At 42.5% G+C, this 22,099-nt stretch overlaps 1 protein-coding gene across 2 annotated transcripts in view; it reads right to left on the minus strand.

The window, feature by feature from the left end:
• The window catches only part of NEBL (nebulette), an 874,906-nt gene that overhangs the window by 520,869 nt on the left and 331,938 nt on the right, over positions 1 to 22,099 (minus strand). For both annotated transcript variants that reach the window (XM_078663757.1, XM_078663758.1), the window contains exon 4: positions 18,580 to 18,687. In XM_078663757.1, coding sequence (XP_078519883.1) covers positions 18,580 to 18,687 — 108 coding nt within the window. The remainder of the gene's footprint in view (positions 1 to 18,579; positions 18,688 to 22,099) is intronic.

Consider the following 22,099-nt stretch of genomic DNA (forward strand, 5'->3'; position numbering starts at 1 on the left):
ATCGAAAACCAGCAGCATCAGTCGAAAAACTTGGAAGTGACCATATATAAAGAGCATTTCCTTACACCCCTCAAATAACTTATTGACTTTATTTTTCCTTTTGTCTCTGTAGTTTGCTCTGCTGCCTTTCAGCCAGGTTCATGTATGTATTTCTGTATGTGGTATTTCTAAATTGCGAATCTAGCCAAAAAGCAGCAGAGCACTGTACATGGTCAGACACGCATAATTTCAATGAGTAATAGGAGAGGTAGCAGTTTTGTGGACGATTAATGCATTGTGATGTAGTGGTATTTAATACATGGGATTTTGTTCCAGATTCAGTTCACATAGTTGTAAAAGGCCCGCTGCCTTGATTTTTATTCTTTTTTATATTTTTTCTGCAATCTGGCTGTTTTCTTACAGTAAGTGTGATATGAACCACCAGAGATGGTGAGCTTGTCTGCAAGGGGTGCTGGTCAAAATGATGTTCTAAATGATGCAGCAGGTTTTGAAGATGTTGTCAGCTGGCAAGGGGAACCCATTGAGTTCCATCAAGATGTGGTGATGTGATCATATTTCATCAGACCCTGGATGAGATGTGCTGCAGCGTGTAGGATACCATTAAGGGGTGGAAGGGTTGATTGTAGGAAGCAATGGAGCAAGGTGTTACTACCATCAAGATGAGAGAGCATGAGGGCTTGAACAGCAGTTCTGAAGTTGCTTTCTGGAAGAAACATTTCAGTTTGTTTAGAGGAGAGTGGTGGTAAAAAACTTTTCGTTTTTGCAACCTGTTCCTTGAGTGTGTAGTTGATATCCAAGATGAATCCAAGTGACTTGGCTTTTCGGTAACTATTGGGGTACAAAACCATTGTCAGAAATTGTGTTACTGGTTGAGAAGGATGAAACCTTTACCAAGCAGCAACCACAATCCATGACAGGGTGAGGCACAAGCAACCCCCAATTGAATCTGAAGTCAACCCTCTGGTAGCTTGGCATAGAACAGGCTGACTTAACTTAGAGGCAATGTTTAAAGACTTTATGCTGCACTTCAAACAGTGATATAGTGGAAACACAACACATAGAAAGCCCCACACCAATCTAGTAAAATAGAGTAAATAGTATTAAATAAATCAAGACCAAAATGACAATAAAATCATCAGTATAATTGGAAATATGAAATTTTAAAGATTTCAGTGAAAGAATTGGGAGAGGATGTAGCCTTACGGCTAGAGTTGTCTCCCTCGAAGGTGGGGAACCGGTTCGAGTTTCAGCAACAACACTCAACATAATGTGATTCTGGGCAAATCACTCAATCTCCCTGTGCCTAACAAAAATGAATGTGTCTATCTGTTTGGAAACTGGTGCTGATTTAAAGCGCTCTGATACCTGATATCCTCAGGTCTAGTTCGCTCTATATAAAAATCAAAGAAAAGAAATACAAAAAAAATAGCACCAAAAAGCACAAAGCACCAACTGTGGCTATATGGTCGCGCCAGATCTCGACAAAGTCATAAGTTCAGGCTGTTCACGAGGAAGTTTCGGCAGACTACAGAGACCCAGTTTGGCTGGCTGAACAAGAGTACCTTAATCCTGGTTGCTGAGCATTGGAAGGTCAAGTGTTGAGAATGAGTTGTGCAGCTGATGAGATGCGTTGGTTCTGAGTACCCGGGGAGCTGCGATGTGAGGTCCTGCATCATCACCAAAGATCCTGCTGATAAGGGCTTGTGATGCAAAGTCTTGCATTGAGGAAGCGTTGTACAGTTGAGGTGATGCATAGCTACCGAAGGGCTGCGATACGAGAACCTGCTTTGGTATTGAGGCTGTCGTCAATAAGAAAAAGGCAATGTTCGGGACGTGCATCAGTAGAGCTTTGCACAGCAGCAGTTCCACTGTGAGCTGCAAGGTCGATGTAGAATGCTTGCCGTGGAAGAACCATTGTAGCAGAGGTGATGTTTTGTTTTTCTCAGGAGTGCACCATGGAGCAGACGTGATGCATCACTTCTTTTGGGTGCCCAGATGGGCTGGTAGAGCACCTTCAGACCCACTTCCGAAGGTCCAGTACTGGGATGGTATCACTTGGCAGGGTAGGACTCACAGATGACTGAGTCCATGTGCTGGGTTCAGGGTTTTTGGAGCCTTCTGTCCCTGGGGCTCTAGTCAGGAGGCTAGTCAACTATCCATGCATTCATACTGGGATCCTGGGTCCAACAGATACAGACCCAGTCATTCTAACCCAGGCAAGAGGGCATCAGGCAGCAGATCAGCATACAGGGCAGAAGTTCTTCAGAGCAGCAGTCCAGCTGAGTGGCAGCCCTTTCAGCAGCACATCAGTCCTTCTTCATGGCAGAGCATCCATGAGTTGGTGTCTGGGGTCCAATATTTATAACGTGGCCTTCCTTTGAGTGAGAGAAGCTTCTAGAGGTTTCCCTTGCAAGTCCCCAAGCATCCTACCTTCCCTGTCCTGGCTCCAGACTAACTACAGGTGTATGCTGCCCTTTGTGTGATTTGTGTGGAGGCAGGACACAGCCTATTCAAGTGTAAGTAGGGCTTTGCCCAGCTCCAACTTCCCATCTTGCCAATGATGACCCATCCAGACATATGTAAACTCTCTATTGTGTGTGTTGCTGTATAGGAAGAATACACAAAGCTCAACTGTCAGCTACACCCAACCATGTGCCCCAGTGGAAGGCTGCAGGCACTACATGGTTAAGGCAGGAAAATGGCAACTTTCAGAAAGTGCTATTTTCAAAATTGTAATTTAAATTCCAAATTCACCATGACAGAGTATTTTTCATTACAATTCCAAATACACCAAACATGAACTGGCTACCTGCTCCCATTTGGAAATTATAACCCATCAGATGTAATAACTTAACTCCAGTGTTAGCCTATGGGAGAGGTAGGCCCATCAGTAGTAAACCACTAATTTAAGAGCTTTTTCACTACAAGGATATGTAAAACTAAAAGGTACATGCCCAATTTTCTTTACTACACTGCATGTTGCCCTCTGGAATGTCCAGGGCCTACGTTAATGGTCATTTACATGTTTTAAAAAGGAAGGTTTGTGCCTGGGAAAAGGTTTCTTTTGCCAGGTCGAAATGGCAGTTTAAAAACTTCACACACAGGCTGGAATTGCAGGCCTGAGACATGTTTGAAGTGCTACTTAAGTGGCTGGAGCAATCAGTGCTGCAGGCCCACTGATAGCATTTAATTTATAGTCCCTGGGTACAGGTAGTTCCGCTTTACTAGGGACTTACAAGTAAGTTAATGATGCCAATTAGGTATAAGTCAATTCTAGCATATTCTAGGGAGAGAGCACAAACACTTTAGCACTGGTTAGCAGTGGTAAAGTGCGCAGATTCCTAATGCTAGCAAACATGAAGTGAGCAAAACAGGAGGGTTGAAGGCAAAACTTTAGGCGAAACCACACCACGGATGCCAGCACTAACACTTGTTCTTCCCAGCTGAAAGGGGAGAGAACTACCCAAACCCTGTGGAGTTCTCAACATTAAAGCAGAAAAACCTGTATAGACCATCAGCATTGGTGTGGTCTGTTCCAGGGCGGTGTTCCACTGTAAAGTCCATTCCCTGTAGGGAGAAGGGCCTCCTCAATAGTTTGAGATTCTCACCCCTCATCTGCATTATCCATCTCAGTGGTCTGTGGTTTGCGGAATCCAGAACTGAGCCCCAAACAGGTATGGTATCAACTTCTTCAGTACCCAGATCACTGCTTCCCTTTCTAGTGCACGACACCTCCGTTCCTCATCAGTAGGAGGTTACTTTCAGGGACTACAGGTTGTTTAGCTGTGAGAGTATCCCTGAGGCATCCGTCTGCACAATTAATACTTTGGAGAAGTAAGGGGCCTTGAACAATGGTGCTGTGCACATGGCGTCCTACAGGGTGTCAAAAGCGTTCTGGCACGCCTACGTCCAGATCACCTGTCTGGGCTGCTTCTTAGAAGTCATCTCTGTCAAGGGAGAAACAATGGTGCCTTACCTCTTGATGAATCTCTTGTAGTATCTGGAAAGGCTCAGGAAAGCTCTCACCTGTGCCTGTGCCTGGTTGGGCTCCCAAGTCAGAATGGTTTTGATCTTGCCCTGGTGGGACTGTTCCTTGCCTCCTCCAACTTGGTGTTCCAAATAGACCACTGAATCCTGCCCTATCACTTACTGGCCTTGAGAGTCAGCATGAAGCACTTCCCTTAGGTGGCACAAGTGGTCTTCCCAGCTTGATCTGAGGTCCACAATGTAGTGCAGAAAGGTGGCACTGAAGTTCTCCATTCCAACCAGGACCTGGTTGATTAACCTCTGTAAGGTGGCAGGTGTGTTCTTTAACCCGAAGGGCATTACTCAGTACTGAAAATTTCCCTCTGCGGTGAAGAACATGGACCTTTCTCTGGCCTCGTCAGTCGAAGCAATCTGCCAATACCCAAATGTTAAGTCAAACATGCTGGGGTACTTGACAGCTCCCAACCATTCAAAGAGCTCATAATCTCAGGGAATGGGGTGCTCCTCAGTCTTGTTGAACGCATTAAGCCCTGAGTAATCCATGCAGAACTGAGGTTTTGGGGTGGTACCTTGAGGAGCAGCCTTTGGGACCAACAACCCTGGGCTGGCAAAGGACTGTTTGAGGGCTCAAAGATCCCTAACTCCAGAATTTTGGAGGCTCCCTCCTTTATGTTAGCTCTCACCTCATCAGATAGTCTTTAGATTTTACTCTTCACAGGTGTGCTGTCCCCAGTATCAATATTATGGGTGCATCATGTAGAGAGTTGTGGGGAAAGGTAGAAGAGAGAGGCAAACTGCCCCAGCAGCAACTGGTGACAGGCTCACTTTTTTTCTGGGGGCAGGGTAGGGGAGAGGCTGACACTCTCCACTGACCCATTCTACTCCTTGGAAGAGAGGAGGTCTTGGAGAGGTTCTGTCTCCTCCTCTACAATCTCATCCATGGCCAGGAGCATGGTTACCTTGGACCTCTCGAAGTGGAGTTTGAGGCAATTGACATGCAAAACCCTTAAAGGCTTCCTGTGAGTCTTGAAGTCCAACAGGTATATGACATCACTCTTTCTCACTTTCACCTTCAGGATCCATCACCCACACTTTTTGGCCAGACTGAAACTCGTTCAAAGTGGCCTTCTTGTCAAACCACTGCTTTATGATATCCTGTCTGGCTTCCAAATTCTCTCTGTGGTTCTTTCAGAAGTGTTTCATCTGTGTACGGAGTGCCAACAAGTAGCTGTCCACATCCTGGGGAGCTTGCTCCATTCTGTCCTTCACCAGGCTGAGAGGTCCTCTCACAGGGTGCCAGTACAAGAGTTCAAAAAGGCTGGATTCAATCCCCTTCTGCAGTACAGCAGAACAACTGGCATGGCAAGAGGATGTCCCACTTCTGGTTGAACCTTTCAAAAAGTTCATTCGTTTGGGGATGGTAAGGTGTAGACAACATATAGGTTACCCTGCACTCCTTCCACATGGACTTCATGTAAGCCAACATAAAGTTAGTACCACGGTCAGATACTACCTTCTTGAGGAACCTCACAAGGGCTAAGATCGCCATCAGTGCCCTGGCCACAGCAGGCACAGTCACATGCCATCTGGTACCTCGTGTACCAGATGGCAAGGTCCACCATGACCAGGATGAACCAGATGCCAAGGGCTGTCTTGGGGTCCAAAGGCCCAACAATATCGATGCCCACCCGTTCAAAGGGAGTGCTAATGACAAGGAGTACTTGCCACTGGCCTGACAAGTAGGGCATGACCTGCGGAACGCTTCTAAGGCCATCCTCATCTGGAGCCAATCAAAGTGGGTGGCAAGCCTCCCAAAGGTCTTGTCCTTCTCTAGATAACTAACCAGGGTAACATCATGAGCCAGCTCCAGAAGGAAGGTCCTGTAACAGTAGAGAGCACTGGGGTGCGCAAACACACTCTTTGATCCAAGCTCAGGAACCTTAAGCTCCCTATACAGGAGACAGTTCTCCCAGTAGGTCAGGTGATTATATGTGATGTTGAGAGATGCCTGGGCCTGGGCCTGCAGCCATAGGCCCTCAAAAGTAGGATACTCTATCTGTGCCTTGCAGAACTCCTCCCTGGTGGGTCTCTCTTCCTTTTGCCAGTTGGTCAGATCAGGTAGGTTCCCCAGAGCGGCAATGTACTCCACTGTTGGCTCAGCCTTCTCCTGGACCAAATGAGCTTCAGGATTTGATTGCTACGTGCCCTTCCCCTTTTGGGCAGGTCCCTGAGCCATTCTCACAGGCTCCAGTTCATCCTGAGTACCCTCTTGGTCAGCCATCGACCGTGTGGTGAGGCACACTCACTCAAGTAACCCCAATATCTCCCCTTGTGACCTCGGCTCCACATCCTTTCAGATGGTGTGCTGTAGTTCATTGCCAAACAGACAATCCTCAGGCATGGATGGACTCATTACTACCCACAAAGGGAACCAAGATACTGGGTAGTGACTCTCAGGTTGTTGTCTGCAAAAACCTGGTGAAATGCATGAGGGTCTACCTGCTCCGAGGTCACCAGATTACATTAGACAGCTGTCATGCTTGCTCCAGTGTCTCATAGAGTCTCCAGCCTCTGCCCATTGATGAACCCACTGCCTGTATTTCCTAGGTTTACTAGGTATATGAGTTATCTGCACCATCTCTACGTCTCCCAGGGACACTCGGGTAACCTCTTCACTACCCCCATACTATCAGGGGCAATATCTTCCCCAAACACTACAATAACCAACCCAGGTGTCTGCCCACCAGTGGGGGTCTGTGCCCACTTGTGACTATTGGCTACTCCCTTTTAGTGCTCAATCAGTTGACACTCGCATCTCTTAGTGGGCTGTCTTCCCTGAGGACTTATTATCAGGGAAATACTTTTTTGTTTGTTTGTCTGTTCTTTCCCTTGAAATATCAAGCCACTGTATAAAGAGAAAGCCTCTCTTAGGTAAAGTAGATACAAGAAACATGCTGTTTTATTCACGTCCCACCAAGATGCTGCAAAAGACATCAACAACAAACAAAATGGCGAGACAGGTAAAAATGAGTAAGTACCTGGAACACAATTACTTCAAGATAAACATTGGTGTTCTATTCTGTCCATTCATGAAAGCAGACGTTTTAATGAACAACGCAAATATCACACCACACTTTCAATTAGTGAGCAAACACCATATATCACTCCTATCACTAAACAGAGTCCAAAACGAAACGTATTAATTTTTAGTAGACTTGACAACTATATTAGTGTTTAGTAGATCACCCCAATTAGTGCTAAGCATCATGACACAAGTTTTTTAATCTTGTTACCCATTGACAGTACAACTTTCTCAGGCATCCTCCCATCTCAGTATATTGCCACTAAGATGACTTGTCTGTTGACGCTCCTACGCTCTCTACCTTTCCCGTCCTTTCTCTGTCTGCCTCATTGGATCTTCTGGCCAAACTTAAATCTGGCTCCCCCCTGGATCCTTGCCCGGCTAAATTTCTCGCCAAATCAGCTTCGGCAATTAACGCTTTGATCAATCCAGTGCTTAATCTCTCACTTAGCACGGGCATGGTTCCACCGGCTTGGAAGCAGGCTTTGATTCTGCCACTTTTGAAAAAGCTTAACCTGGACCCTCTGGTACACGCCAACTATAGGCCCATCTCTCTCCTGCCAGCCTTTGCCAAGGTCGTGGAGAAGCATGTCCATCATTCCCTCTCCAACTTCCTTGAGATCAACAATATTTTACATAACACCCAGTCTGGCTTCCATTCTAACATGAACACGGAGACGGCTCTGCTGGAAGTCACGGAGGCCATCAAGGAGGTTTTGGATTCAGGGGAAAGGCGATGTTGGTAATGCTGGATCTCTCGGCGGCCTTCGATACCGTCCCCCACAGCGGTCTCCTTTTAAGACTCAGGGAGATTGGGCTGCGGGGGACAGTGCTCAGCTGGTTTGAGTCCTTCCTGGTAGATCGTCGTCAAACGGTCTGGGCCCCCCCGCACTCTGCCATTATGCCGCCGTTGGAGGTGGGAGTGCCTCAGGGCTCTATCCAGAGCCCCACTCTTTTTAACATCTTTATGACCCCCTTGGCGGCACTGGCAGAGTCGTTTGGTGCCCAGTTTGTTTTGTACGTGGACGACACCCAGCTCCTCTTCTGTAATAAGGGTGCCGACTTTGATGGAGGGAGTATTAAAGGTTGCCTTGAGGCTGTGTTCAAATGGTTCCAGCTTAACAGCCTTAAGTGCAACTCGGACAAATCCGAGGTGCTCTTCTTTGGCTGTCTATCAGATCCCAGATGGAAGGCTTGGTGGCCTGCGGCCATGTTTCCACCTTCCGATGTTTCCACCTCGGCCAAGAATCTGGGAGTTTTAATTGATAGCAGTTTAACCTTGAAGCTTCAGATTCAGGGCCTAGTTGGTAAATGCTTCGGAATTCTCAAGATACTTAGAAAATGTTTGCCGCTGCTGTCCCCAGGTCATAGAAAAATCACTGTGCAGGCGTTAATTGGTTCACGCTTGGACTATGCGAACGCGTTATATCTTGGACTCCCGGAGTATCTTTTATCGCGCCTCCAAATTGTCCAAAATTCTGCTGCATGCGCTATTTTTTGCCTTCATCGGAGATCCAGTGCTAAAGAACTTTTGAAAAAACTCTACTGGCTCCCGATCCGGAAGCGTATTGTGTTTAAAACGCTGACACTGGCTTTTAAAGCCCTTCATGGTACGGGCGCACATTACATAAGCAAGCGGCAGTGTTTCTATCATCCATCAAAAACACTGAGGTCAGCTTTGCTGGCCTTGGCTGCCGTTCCTGTGATCCAGCGAGCACGCATTGGAGGCTGGTCTTTCAAATACCAGGCACCAAAATTGTGGAACTCCTTACCGGTTACTCTTAGAAAGACCAACACCCTGCTTGCTTTTAGGAAAGAACTGAAGTCCTGGCTTTTCATCCAATAGATTTGATCATGTCTTGCTCGCCCTGTTTTCCGCACCAAGTCAGAAGCGCCGGGACACTCCTCGGAGTAGCTGAGCGCTATATAAAACACGCATTAACATAACACTGGCTCACCATTTTGTTACAAACCACTTTGTAACCTTAAGATCCACAATTATAGTTTTCTAGGCACACTCAAGATACCTTGTGCTGCCTCCAAGTTCAGATTTGTCCACCTTTCATGTCCCCTCCAATAGAAGGCACTACTACCTGATATTTTCGCTAACAACTCTTTTCAAGAGTTCAAAATAGCATTAAAGGACGTCTAGTCAAATTCTATAGCTAAGCGTGATAACACACTCATTCCTATGTAATGTGTTCCTTACATGAAATAACTATCCTTGCCTTAGTGGAGCCAAAACAGAAATCCTGGTATGAGGAGGTGCTGAAAATAAGAGAATCCATTTGCAAAGACAACAACTGTGGAGACATTTTATGTCTAAAAAAACAGAACCATACTTTCATATTTGATTCTGACATTACCTCCTGCACCCCAAAAAGGAAACTGCTGGGAGGACTGATTCTAAGGCCTCTCTGTATGTTTTGAGCCTGAGCCATAACAAACGTCATTATTGTTTTAGTAAGAAATTGATGAACTTTCTAAACTTCATGGTATGTTGCAGGTGGTATCAGTATAGCTTATATTTAACTGAAAGTCACAGAAGTGTTGTATAGAGTCAAAGGCAGAAGCACAGTAACTGACTGATGGGGTGGATAGCCTGGTTGTTAGAGCAGAGATGCATTGCTCCTTTTTTGTAATACAGCCTTCTTTAAAAAGTTATGTCTTCCACTTTTTCCTAAACTGAAGGAGGGGTACTGTTAAATATGCGAATGATGTTCAAGATACCAGACAAGTAAACAGAGTAAGGCCTACTAACTTTTTTTCTTTTCATTTTTTAACGTCTAGCCTGGTCTGGTGGTGCTCCAGCTGGGGGGTCTCCTGACAGCCACTGGAGGTGGTTTAGGTACAGGTGTTTGAGATAGTTACAGGTGTTGAAAGTTTCTGTGAACACTGAGATGAAAATGCCAGGGCACTGCACTTCCTGGTTCTAGCTATTCCCCCACAACTTATTATTTTTAGTTTGGAGGGTGACTGGCTTTCAGTTGCCTCAGCATATCTCAGACAGGAAGACGAATTAACGGTTTGTTTTCAGTTGTAATAAAAACATATCCTTTAAACAAGTACCACTACAGAGACCAGGGTGTAATGGTCTTCCAATAGCTAACAAGTGACTCAGTGTTGTGTGTGACAAATGCATTCAGTTCTTGCTTTTTAGTCAACTGCGTTTTATAAGGAATCGTGGGGATATTACTAAGGAGTGCGTTGGGAAACGCACAACGCACATTCCCGTATCGCCGGCTATCGCCAGATTTCATCGCTGTTTTAGCGCGCAATATCAATGCGCATCAGGTAGGCAAATTGAAATCCGGCGATAGTCGGCGATATGGCACATTAGCGCATGAAAATAAATGTTGTTTTCACGCGCTAATGTGGGCCTTGATAATATGGGGGGGTGGATTCAGCTTTATGATCCACACCCCCATGTTATCAATGCCTAACCCCTGGTCAGAGTAGGCGTTGGGAGACCTGCGATAAACGAGTTTATCGCAGGTCTTTTCCTCCCAACGCCTGCCTTGGTAATAGGATGTTCCCACCTCCAACCACATTTTTCATGTGGTTTGACGTGGGAACGCCCACTTTGCATGTCATTAGCGATGTTTATCGCCGATATGCAAAGTGGATTTGGGCCAGGCTTTAAAATGCCCTTGTTAATAGGGCTCTAGCAGTATCGCCGCTTTCTCGGCACAATTCGCCGAAAAAGCGGCGATACTTGCCCTTGGTAATATGCCCCCTTGTTAGTCAGAGGTTTCATTTTAAAATTATGGCTTTATCATTCATTTCATTGATGGTGTGGTTTATTAAAAAAGCTATAAAAGCCGGATTATGATAAACACTATATGGCACCACTGGAATGTACCTACTTACCATGGGCTTTCCAGTAGTAAAGAAATTTCCCTTTGAAACAAAATGTTGGGACAAAATAAAATGGCAGGGAAAAAAGAGGGTAAGCGAAGTGTAAAACCAAATGACAGAGAAAGGAAATGGGAGAAGCAAATGGAAGGTCGATATGAAAACAAACGAATTGAGTGAAACATTCCAAGGTTTAGCATTCACTCATAGCTTCATGCACAACAGCCAGATATTCAGAAACTGTAAAACTAATGCAAGCAATACAAAAAATAAAATCAGTTAACAGAATGTATGCAGTGCACCATCTATCAGAGAAGGGGCAGAGCAGGGTTGCGGGTGGGCACGCAGGGCCGGTGTTGGACTACAAGGGCCAAGGCCCCAGTGGCTCTGTGATAGTCGGTCTATGTAAAAGAAGCAATGGAACCTGAAGAAAAGCTTTGCAATCTTAAGCCTGTAATTGTAAGTTCTGTGTTTCATGAGAAATCAGCTGATGAAGCCTGAATCTGTGAAATATCTCTACTGCTAGGACTTGGAATTGGTATCCTGGGGTAAGTAACACGAGGCATATCAGTGTTGAGGCCTCGGTGTGTATGTTCTGTCGAGACTAAGATATATTTCTGCTTAAACTGCACCCTCTTGGTAACCCAAGGGTTAGCTTTGTCGTACAGGTACAGATGTAGAGGCTCGGTCCAGTAATGTTTCTGAAAATGAGGATATGGATTCGCTGGCTAAATATTGATGCCTGTAAGATTATGTAACATGGGGGGTAACTATGCTGCGTGAAAACTGAACCTGTAGGTTTTGTGTTGAAATAGTTCATCAATTCTATGATTTATGGGTAAGAATTTAGGGGGTGAAGAGTGGCAATAGCTACCTTCAACCCCCTTAACATTTCGGATCAATTGCCAATTCTTCAATATCAGAAATTTTCTTCAAACGTCCTACCATGTTTCCCTGACTGGACGTATGTCTTTCGGAGAGACAGGTTAAGAAAGATTGTCTGCATACCTCAGTGTTAGTCCTTGCAGCATCCAAAGAAGAATGAAAGGTTGTATGCATGCATGTGTCATATGTAACCCACTCTATCTCTCACAGTCTCGCAGAAGTGCAGTTCTACCATGAGCCACAGGAAATATGCACAATGAGTCACAATAATGGCACTTGTTGCATCATATTGCAAATGATGACATTCTGGGTCATCCCTGCCTGCTTTCAAAGTCGCAACACACAAATCTCTGGCTAGAATTCACATATGCTTCAAAATTGGAGCCAGGGAACATCCTTTCAGATAAGGGTACTTAACAAGGACAATGATGAATGAGTTTGTCTTTCTTCCACTAAAGAACAGCCCATACCCCATCATCACTCAGGAGCCAAATGGATAATCCTTTCAGAATTACCTCAAATACAGACACACTGTAAATGCTTTGCTCTTACTTATGAACCTTCCTGTTTGCAGGAGAGTGTCTCTCTGGCACATAACGATTCGATGAGCAAAAGTAAAAGCATCACTGTAAGAAAAGACTCTGGATAGAGTGCCTGAAAGTCAAGTACCATGATGCTGTATAAAGTACAGTAAATAGAGAAGAAAAAATGGCAACACATTCGCTAACCTGCGGAAAACATCTTGTAGGATATGACTCATCCATTTCTCAGCAGGATCAGATAATCCTAAAAAGGAGGAAAAACATACATAATCAGCCCTGACTTACTGCTGATAACTAAGGTATTTCATATTTAACTTCATAGCACCAGGGACACAAATAGGCAGATTCTACAAAAGGAGAGAGAAAGAAACAAGGGCAACCGAGGTAACAACTCAGTGCATAGTCTGGAGGGCTACAACAATAAAAGCAATTCTAACATTCAAAATATTGTAATGATTATGAACATTCATTTTAATTATATTTATGGCTTGTACATAAAAGCAAAAAAATGAAAATTGATAAACAATTTTTGATGCCTGGATGCATCCTGTACCAGCTATCATGTAATTCCGTCTACATGGACTATTGATATTGCAATCAGTTTGTCTCATCTCCTAAGGTTGCTTACCTTGATGAAATCAAAGCTGTAAAAGTAAATGCATTTCTGATAGAGGATGTCCCAATAGATGAACAAAACGAGGGAGTTAATTTTGTCATAGACATTAGGGGTAGTGTTCAGGAAAGCTAAAATGAAGACACACTTTCTGTGAGTTCCCAAATATCTTCCTCATCCATTTCAGTGAAACATTCTGACATGCAGAGTGAAAAATACTTCCAAGACGAGCAGCACCCTAGTAATCAACTGCAGTGTCACCAAAGAGTTCTAATGAACAACTAGAGTGCTAGCATTTTGTTCTTAAGACAAATGTGAGGCATCATTAGAAGAAGAGTTGTTGAATGTATAGCCTTTCCTGAGGGGCTGCAGTAAATGAGCATTCAGATAATAATGCAGGTATGAAAGCAATGGTTTAGAAATGTGGGGGGAGGTAGGGGTTCTTAGTATTTTGAGGTATTTTATACAGTTTGCACTGGGAGCCAAAGAGCTGCCCTTGGTGGGGACTTAAGCTCTGCAGAAGGCCCTTTACATTGATTTATGGCAGTTTTCGGAACCGGGCACAGCTCAAGGCACATGTCGAGCAGTGGATAACCAGCGACCTCAGAATACACTTTCAGCGCTAGTAACAGAATAAGTTCTAGCGGTCTTAACAGTGAAACTAAGGTGAGCGCTTCTTATTTTAGATTGTGGAATCAAAGCATGTTTATCTACATTGTGTTAATTGAATTTAAAGTGTGATTGGCAGCAGTCAGTTAAAGAACTGAGATTTCTGTTCTGTACTAATTGCCCATCTTGAAAATACATTGTGAAAGGCCGCCAACACTTGGAAATATACAAGTAAAATACCGTATTGTCCGGCGTATAAGACGACTGGGCGTATAAGACTAACCCCTACTTTTCCTGTTAAAATATAGGGTTTGGGCTATACTCGCCGTATAAGACTACCCCGAGTACTGGCCAATGTGGGGTGCCTCTTCTTAATGCACACTTACCCACTGACTCGCCTCTGTGCTAACATCACCGGCAGGCTGCGCTGGTGTTTGTTTTGCTCAGTCCATGACATGGTGGTGATCGCGGTAAGTGAGAACTGTGGAGAGATGTATGGCGTTACAGGGGTGACTTTGTACCGCTATCATTCACAGGCATGACTGACATAAATTGCCTCTGTGCTGGCATTTCTTCGTGGAAAATGGCGTTCATTTTCCTGCTGGTGCAGTGACAATGTTTCGGCGAGTAGGCGGCTTCCTATTATTTTTTATTTACCGGCGTATAAGACGACCCCCGACTTTTGAGAAGATTTTCATGGGTTAAAAAGTCGTCTTATACGCCGGAAAATACGGTACGATCAGTGATACTTTCAAAGATTCCAGGTAGTTATTAAAGCCCACCGAGGCCAATAGAGAGTGGATGTGAATGGTCTTCATGTTATAAAAAGTCGTACATTGCTAGAAACATGCAAAAATCGAATTTGTTTTTAAGTTCGCCTTTCTACAATTGTGGGAACTACAAACAAGAAAGGTAAAAGACTACAAAAGTGACTCTTTCATGTTTATGTAATTGGCAGCACCTGTGGAGAGTATTTAAAAGAAGAGAAAAAAATCAGTGCATCTTATGGTTGACAAAGGCTGTAAAGGATCTAACCTCAAGTTACAAGGGTGGATTTTCTTTACATAGAGGGAATAATGTGTGTTTGTATATATACATATGTATATATATATATATAGACAGTGGTGTAATTGACATTTAAACTCATAATTGTACAAGCACTTATCCGTTCACTCAAGTTGATTTTAAAAAGGGTATGGAGGAATAATAAAGGTAGTCTGCAAAGAATGTTATAATATTTTGCCAAACTGAGTCTGACAGGAAGAATTAGTGGTCAATACAAGCAGTTTGTAAGCATTTAAACTTGAATATAAAATCAGGGTATAGTTCAGGTAAAACTCAGCAAGTAATATCAACATGTCAAACAATGAACAGGAAATTATTTGTATAAAAGATTTGCTGGCACCTACCTTGCACATTTGAAATAAGTTATGTGACCACATGTTTGCGAGGAGTGACACATTCCAGTGGATGTTTGATGAACCCTCTTAAGAAAATAAAAAATCCATTATTCAGATTTTTCTGTATTTATGCACTTCTTTAGCACAACACAACACACAAAAAAGAAACAGACATATTTGATTAATACCCTACAAAGAACACAACCACATTAAGATATCAAATCTCCTCTGCAATGTAAAAATAAAGGAAAAAATGCCACGTTATCATTTTTGGAGTAATATGATACTCAAACGAAAATGCTGACGGTGCAGTATAACATTGAAGAAGGAAATTGAGCCAGACTATGTTGTTGACAAGAACATCGGCATTAGTTTTACTATCGTGTTGCTTTCAATTCTTATCTTTAAAAAAATCCATTTTCAATTGTAACGCTGTTCAAATATAATGACCAATCTATAAAGAAATAAGGGACTATTTCACATTTACCTACATGCCTATGTATGCATGTAGCTCTTTTTTTAATGAATGTGTATTGTCTGAATTATTCCACTTTTACAATTTTACAAATCGAACACGTACATGCATTTATTCCTGTATGAACTTGTTTAAAATTCGCATTACTTGTGTTCTTGGTGCACATACCTTCTACCAAGTAAGTTAGAAATGTACAAAGCGGTAAAGGACTCACCAAAGCAGCTTTCAGGAGATCTAAACACTGGAAATCGATTCATTAGTAGAGGAACACGAGTTATCCGGTGTTTAGCCGCATTCTGTTATGCGTGACACCTAAATAACGAATTAGCTGGTACATTTGTTTCACTGCTACTATACATCGTTTGGCTGATGATTACGGCATGAACATTTCACTGTATAGTATATAAAACTTACACTGCTGAAACTTGGGGTGTTCCTGCTAAAACAGAATTAACAGGTAAACTATACTCCATAAAACAACACCTCTCTAATTTTTCTGCAGACACGGAACAAAAAGTCACTTCTTAAACATTTGCTTCGAAATGTTGATATCAGGTGTGTAATTGTCATAATTTTCTGCAAATTCATAGACATATACCCAGGTAATGCTCCTGGTGAGTACAATATTTTTCAAAGCTGGAAACCTCTTGCATCGCATAGATACATGACAAATAGTATGTGCATGGCGGCAATTACAAAACACTTACTGAGAATAGCAGTTGATTGTAATTACCTAGATTACTTATTTTGACTGTATTTTCATACCAATCACAGAACAGGAAACAAACAAACAGGTAAGTAAGTGAATACCTGAGAGGACCCAATGTGTAGTGCTTACTATGCTGCTAAAACCTCTTTTGTGCTCGTGTCTTGTCTAGCAACCAAGAAAATAACACTGTAAAACAAAACTCTCTGCAACAAAAGTATAGGTGTGTTACATGTTTGTAATATATAGGATGCCATTCGCTAAAGTTACATGCGTGTCTTAGCTCAATAGTTCAATGCTGTGATTTAAGGGCTGGAAAAGTAAAGCAAGTTTTTCACTACTTGACAGCGGAAGTTCATTTCCATTGTTCTTATACCAGAGCTTTGAAATGCAGTGATTTTTCCTATCTCCTCCCACCAAGCTCTGGCCTTCAGAGGCTCAAAAGGTGTGGAAGAAGGCCAGACCCTGACCCGCTTCATCCCCACGTCTCCATATATGCTAGGGTGGTGGGGGAAAGGCAGGTGGTGATCTGCCATCTCTCCGTGCCTTTCAGGTGGAAAGGCATATGGTGCTATGGCAGTGCTGGGCACAATCTCACATGCTTCAGTACAGACCTGCGGGAGACAGGAGATTTCAGATATGAACAGCTTTTTTTTTAAGTTCCCCAATCTCATAAATTCAGGACCTGATTCACAAAGCCAGACTTACACCTTTGTGTAAATTTACGTTTTTTTTCTTTGTATTCTTAAACTAAGAGTTGAAAGTAAGTTTTCTCCTCCGGAGACTATCTTTTTATGTGTGGAGATCCCCGCTCGACTGCAGTCTTTGCAGCTGTAAACTTACTATTAACTCACAGTTTATGGGTATGGAAAAACAGTGGTGGCTGTCTTGGAACAGGGGTGGTGGGCAGGGTTAGGGGTATGAAAAAATAATAAAAATTAAGCTTACCTGTTGCCGTCGCAGCCACATCTGCCTCTCCTCCATCCGTGAAACCAGAAGCACCCAGGTTCCCTGCCTCTGCCAGCCAATCATGACATGCAGCATTACGATTGGTCAGAGCGGCCAATCAGGCCATTCAGCCAGTGCCTGAGAGCCTGGGCATGTTCTCCACGGAGCTGTGCAACGCAACCTGGTGGAGAACATGCTAAGTGCGCATGATGGTTTGGCCGGCCCATAAGGGCCGGCAAAAAAGTCATAGGCACTTAGGTAGTGCAAACCACTCCTCACTCTGCTCTGATGGTGGCGAGTCCAGATCTGCCACACCGACTTTGCTCCGAGTCTCGCATAGAAAAAGAAAATGATAATAACTCTAGTTATTATCATTTTAAGTTTATATTTTTGCACTGCTCGCTGAGCAGTGGAGCGACGCTCCTCTGCCTTAGCGGAGGAGCCACCACTGCTGAAAAAATGCAAACTTGCATAAAAGTGTAAGTTTACCTTTGTGAGTCAGGCTCCACCACACTTCAGCTACAGAATTCCTCTATAACTTAAACAATCCTTTAAAGTTACTTGCGATGTTAAAACACGGCTATATCATCACTGACACACTCAACCCACCAACTCTACCACAGCCAACTCACCTTCGATGAAGCTCCCTTTGGTGTATTATCTGTTACAAAAAAAATATCTGTAGCAATAACTTTTGTACCTCCTCTGGACATATTTGTATTTGCTATATTTTTTGCAACCATCCTCTTCTAACCATGATGTAAGGGCATATTTTCTGTAACCATGAATAGGTTGTCCCTCTGGGCCTTGTACAACGCAGTGATACTCATTTGACTGAAACTCATGTCCCTTTCACAAATTCGATGCCTGTGCCGGTCCTTGTGACGCTCACAGCCAAGCACAAGATAGAGGCTTCTCAAAAAGCTATAGTCAAGTAATTGTGCATCCTGCCCTGTCCGAACAAATAAGCATACGTAAGCAAAAACGGGTTAAGGTTGTATCATCATGTACATAATTCACAACTGAAATCCATTATACCCTAAACCATTTCAGACATGATGATGAAATTTCAAGTTTATTCATCTAAATATGGTGTGATCAATGATAACCAGTGCGATGCTAATATGGAGGGTCATTCACATACTCTGCAAGACGAAGCATTACCTGAAGAACGCATGTTTTGTGTGCGTGCAGAGCAAACATGATCTCCTTGCAGTGAGACGGACAGCTGCCTTCCAAACTGGGTATTTCGGCTGGAGAAAGGTAAATATGTGAAGAGGTTCGAGTAACTTATTTTATTAATTTCATAACACAACCACGCACCATTTAAGAACCTGACACAAGCACATACACACAAACACACACATCCAGGCGAACAGCCAAGCAGCACTTCCGCCGCATGGAAAAGTGTTTTTCAACCTTATGGGCAGAATATTTATCTATAAAGGTGGCAGGTTCATTTTAGATATTAGCATACATTACTGATCTGTTCCTGCGTTTTTTTCAGTCGTTGCAGTTCAGGAGTGTCAGTCACAATACTGAAGCCTCTTCCTTTGCTGTCTTCAAAATCTTTTTTGTATTTGACCTGTAAAAGTAAACATTAGAGTGAGTCAATTGTATATTTAAAAGAACAATGAAGGATGATATCTGCCTGCTGGCTAAAATAATTAACACACATTTTAGGTATATTTTCAAAGTTTGTGGTCCCTATGACAAAAACAAAAAGTCAATATAGTTCATATTCAGTGAACTAGGGCATTGTTGCAGTGATTTCCGATCTTTGATGTGCACGTCCTCTAATACATCAGAAAGTATGTTTTTATCTAAGAAAACAGAAGTGAGGGAGTACTCTTACCACTAAAAAAGGCAAAATTTCCTTTCTGAGTGTATAAATTCTAAGGCGATATAAGAGTCTGTCTAAGCTTTTGCACACAACAGTTACCCCCAAGTAGTATTACTAACAACAACTAACAAATAGGTATATCAAAATATATATTTTTTTATTTTGATCTCTTTAAAAAGCAGAAACTTTCATATAATTGCATTCACAATACATTAAAATCCTAACAACAAGAATGTAATCATATTAAATCATAAAACTCTTTGTTGAAAAAACATTTTGTACAAATACATTCAAATTATCATAAAACCATATATTTCAAAATACACAAAAACAATTAGTTGCTTCAATTTATTTAAAAAAAAATCCCCCTGGTAGCTCTTCAGCTCTTCTTCTTGGCAGGGATCTCCTAGTCCAGAAGTAATCTAAAGTTCTGGGGTTTTGCTTATTGCTTAAACCTTACAAGAATATGTCACTGTCTCCTTTTATGTGGATTTATTTGTTTTGGTGTTGTTTTGTTTAATAAATGTGTCCTGATCTTTTTTAAATTAGCTTGGACTCTTATCATGCTGTGTTCTTCACTTTAAAACTGGAAAGCTTGAAATTTGAAAACACTTCTTTGAGGAACTGTCTGCTTCTTGTGCCACTATTACCATTAATTGAGCAATGATTCTCTTAGTACTGTGTTGTAATGTAAACAACTTGTGCGAGTAGATAAGGCCGTGCTATGTTTAGCACAGGTCTGGTTAGTAACTTGACATGCTCAGGATCCTGGTTACCCTGACAAAGGGCTAACACCCTTTTTGGGCAATAGATAGAGGGTGACATATTTTGGCAAAAAATTATGATGGAGGCTAGATATATTTGTTTGATCCGATAGGTGATTTTAATCCTGCTGGGATATATTTAGGGTTTACACCAAGGGAGTTTGAACAGTTTATCTGGATCCTATATCTGACCTCTTAGATCTCCCTCACCTTGAGGTAGAGACCATCTTGATGATATCAATCAACCAAGATGAGATAGGATCTCCTATTATGAAGAATGCTACAAGTATAAGACATTGGACAGCATTTCCAGCACCCCCAAAGAATGTGTTGCTCTCTGCTCTCTACTGACGAAGATTAACTATCCTGAAACACATGTCTAGAGATACACAGCACTGGCTGCACCAACAAGGGGGAAAAACTAAAGCCTGACATTGAAGTACATGTTATTATGCACTGCATTTATTGTGATGAATCTGGTCAAACTGGAAGCTGGGATGTGAGGCAGTGTACGCCCACCCTCCTCATGCTACAAGTATATGTTTGAGGCTTTCCTGTCCATTCCTATCATATTATCTAATTCAGATAGTGGCAATCCTCTAGTTTAGATAGTGAGTAAACTACTACCTTCTATTTTTGGAGTATATGTAATTGACTGGAAAAAAAGATCCTACTACCCTGAATTACTTATCATACACTAGCTAACAAAAGCCCGATCGAGATGTGAAAGCCCATAGCTGCAGCGCAAAGGGAAAACATTGGTGATTTCCTACAAAGTTCGAGAAGTAGGATGCCTGATGATTGGACCAAGCTCATCCGGTCAGAAGAATGATACAGTGTGATTTAAATTGAAGGTGTGTCTGTTTGGTATACAGGACAGGATACGAAGAGAGTGCACTACTAGTGATTGCGATTATTCCTACCCTTGATCCTTGGACATACGTAAAGAAACGATCATCTATTCAAAACAATGCAATGCATTGTTTTATGTACACAAATAAAGCTAATACTGTACTGATGTAGGTGGTAGAACAAATATATATACCCACCAAAATGTGCGTTAAACTCCACCTGTGTATGGCAGACACAGTTCACAGTTTTTTCTAGACTGATGTATGATGGATGTATGGAATGAGGAATGATTGGTATGTGAGATATAATGTATATTTTGTATAATAGATGGAAAATCATCATGTCAAAATGATGTATGCAACAAAATTCATAAAAATGTGTAAAAGAAATGTTTTGTAAACATTAAAGAAATCTGTATTTTATGAAATACATTTTTCAAAATTTTTTGGGATCTGGTCACAGTGGGATTTATTCCTGTGTGATAAGTAACTCAGGGAAGTAGGACCTTTCTTTCATTCATTTTGCTGTTTCTTCCCCCCCAGTCCTCAGCCTGTTTTTGACAGTTGAATCAATAGAGGGGGGTCCCTTTTGTGTATTTTGCTATATGTAATTGCCTTTGGAGGACATATGATAGTTCAATCCCTCTCTCTCTCTCTATTATGTGATTTAGCCCTTTTGCATGGTCACACCTATTTGTTTATGGACAGATGCAGCTGGTGTTCAAACTCTGTCTACTGGGACACAGCCATCCAGTCCCCAGTGCATGTGCTATGACCCATAAAATGTGATTAAAATGGCTGTATCCAAATTGGAATATTTAACTATACTGTAAGGCCATTGTGTATGGTGTAAGAAAATACAACCTATTGCATAGATAGTTACATGCCACCACTGGACTGTAGCATATATTGTGCCATTTAGTAGGCTGACAAAGAAAACATGGAATCAAACCCACAAAGTATAAACCTCCAGGCAGCCCTGACAAATACAGTTAAACAAAGAGAGAGTAAGGGATCAATTCGCAAAAAGCGAACGGAGTGTACTCCTGGTCCCATAGTTCCAAAGTTTTGCAAAAACAAAAGAGGAGTACCATCTAAGGCTGAAAATACGGACTGAGTGAGATGACTACAAAAGGAAGAGAGTCCTTCTTTTGTTTAAAAACCCCTCACTCACCAACCTAGTTGGTGACATGCTTCATTATCGGGGTCCACCCTGACAGCCGAATGCCATCAGGGTGTGCTGCGACACCTGAATTACAGTGGAGCGGGTATTTTGTGTGTGAAGTGAACAAAAAAATATGTTAAAAATTGTCCTGGTATCCTTGTGTGAAAAATAATTTTATTTGCAAGTTACTGGACAATATTAAAATCAAGTGTGTGGATACAGAGAGGTATATTATGACCGTGTGTATCACTATGTGTGGGTCAGGTCTACATGTTTCAACCCGTTGTAGGGAAGTATCGGGTTTTCATCAGGACCAAAAGAAGGAAGGTGGGTGGTCAGGACACACTAACGACCTGCCAGTCCTAAATTCCTTA

This window comes from Lissotriton helveticus, chromosome 10 (assembly GCF_964261635.1).
Source record: "Lissotriton helveticus chromosome 10, aLisHel1.1, whole genome shotgun sequence".
Lineage (NCBI taxonomy): Eukaryota > Metazoa > Chordata > Amphibia > Caudata > Salamandridae > Lissotriton > Lissotriton helveticus.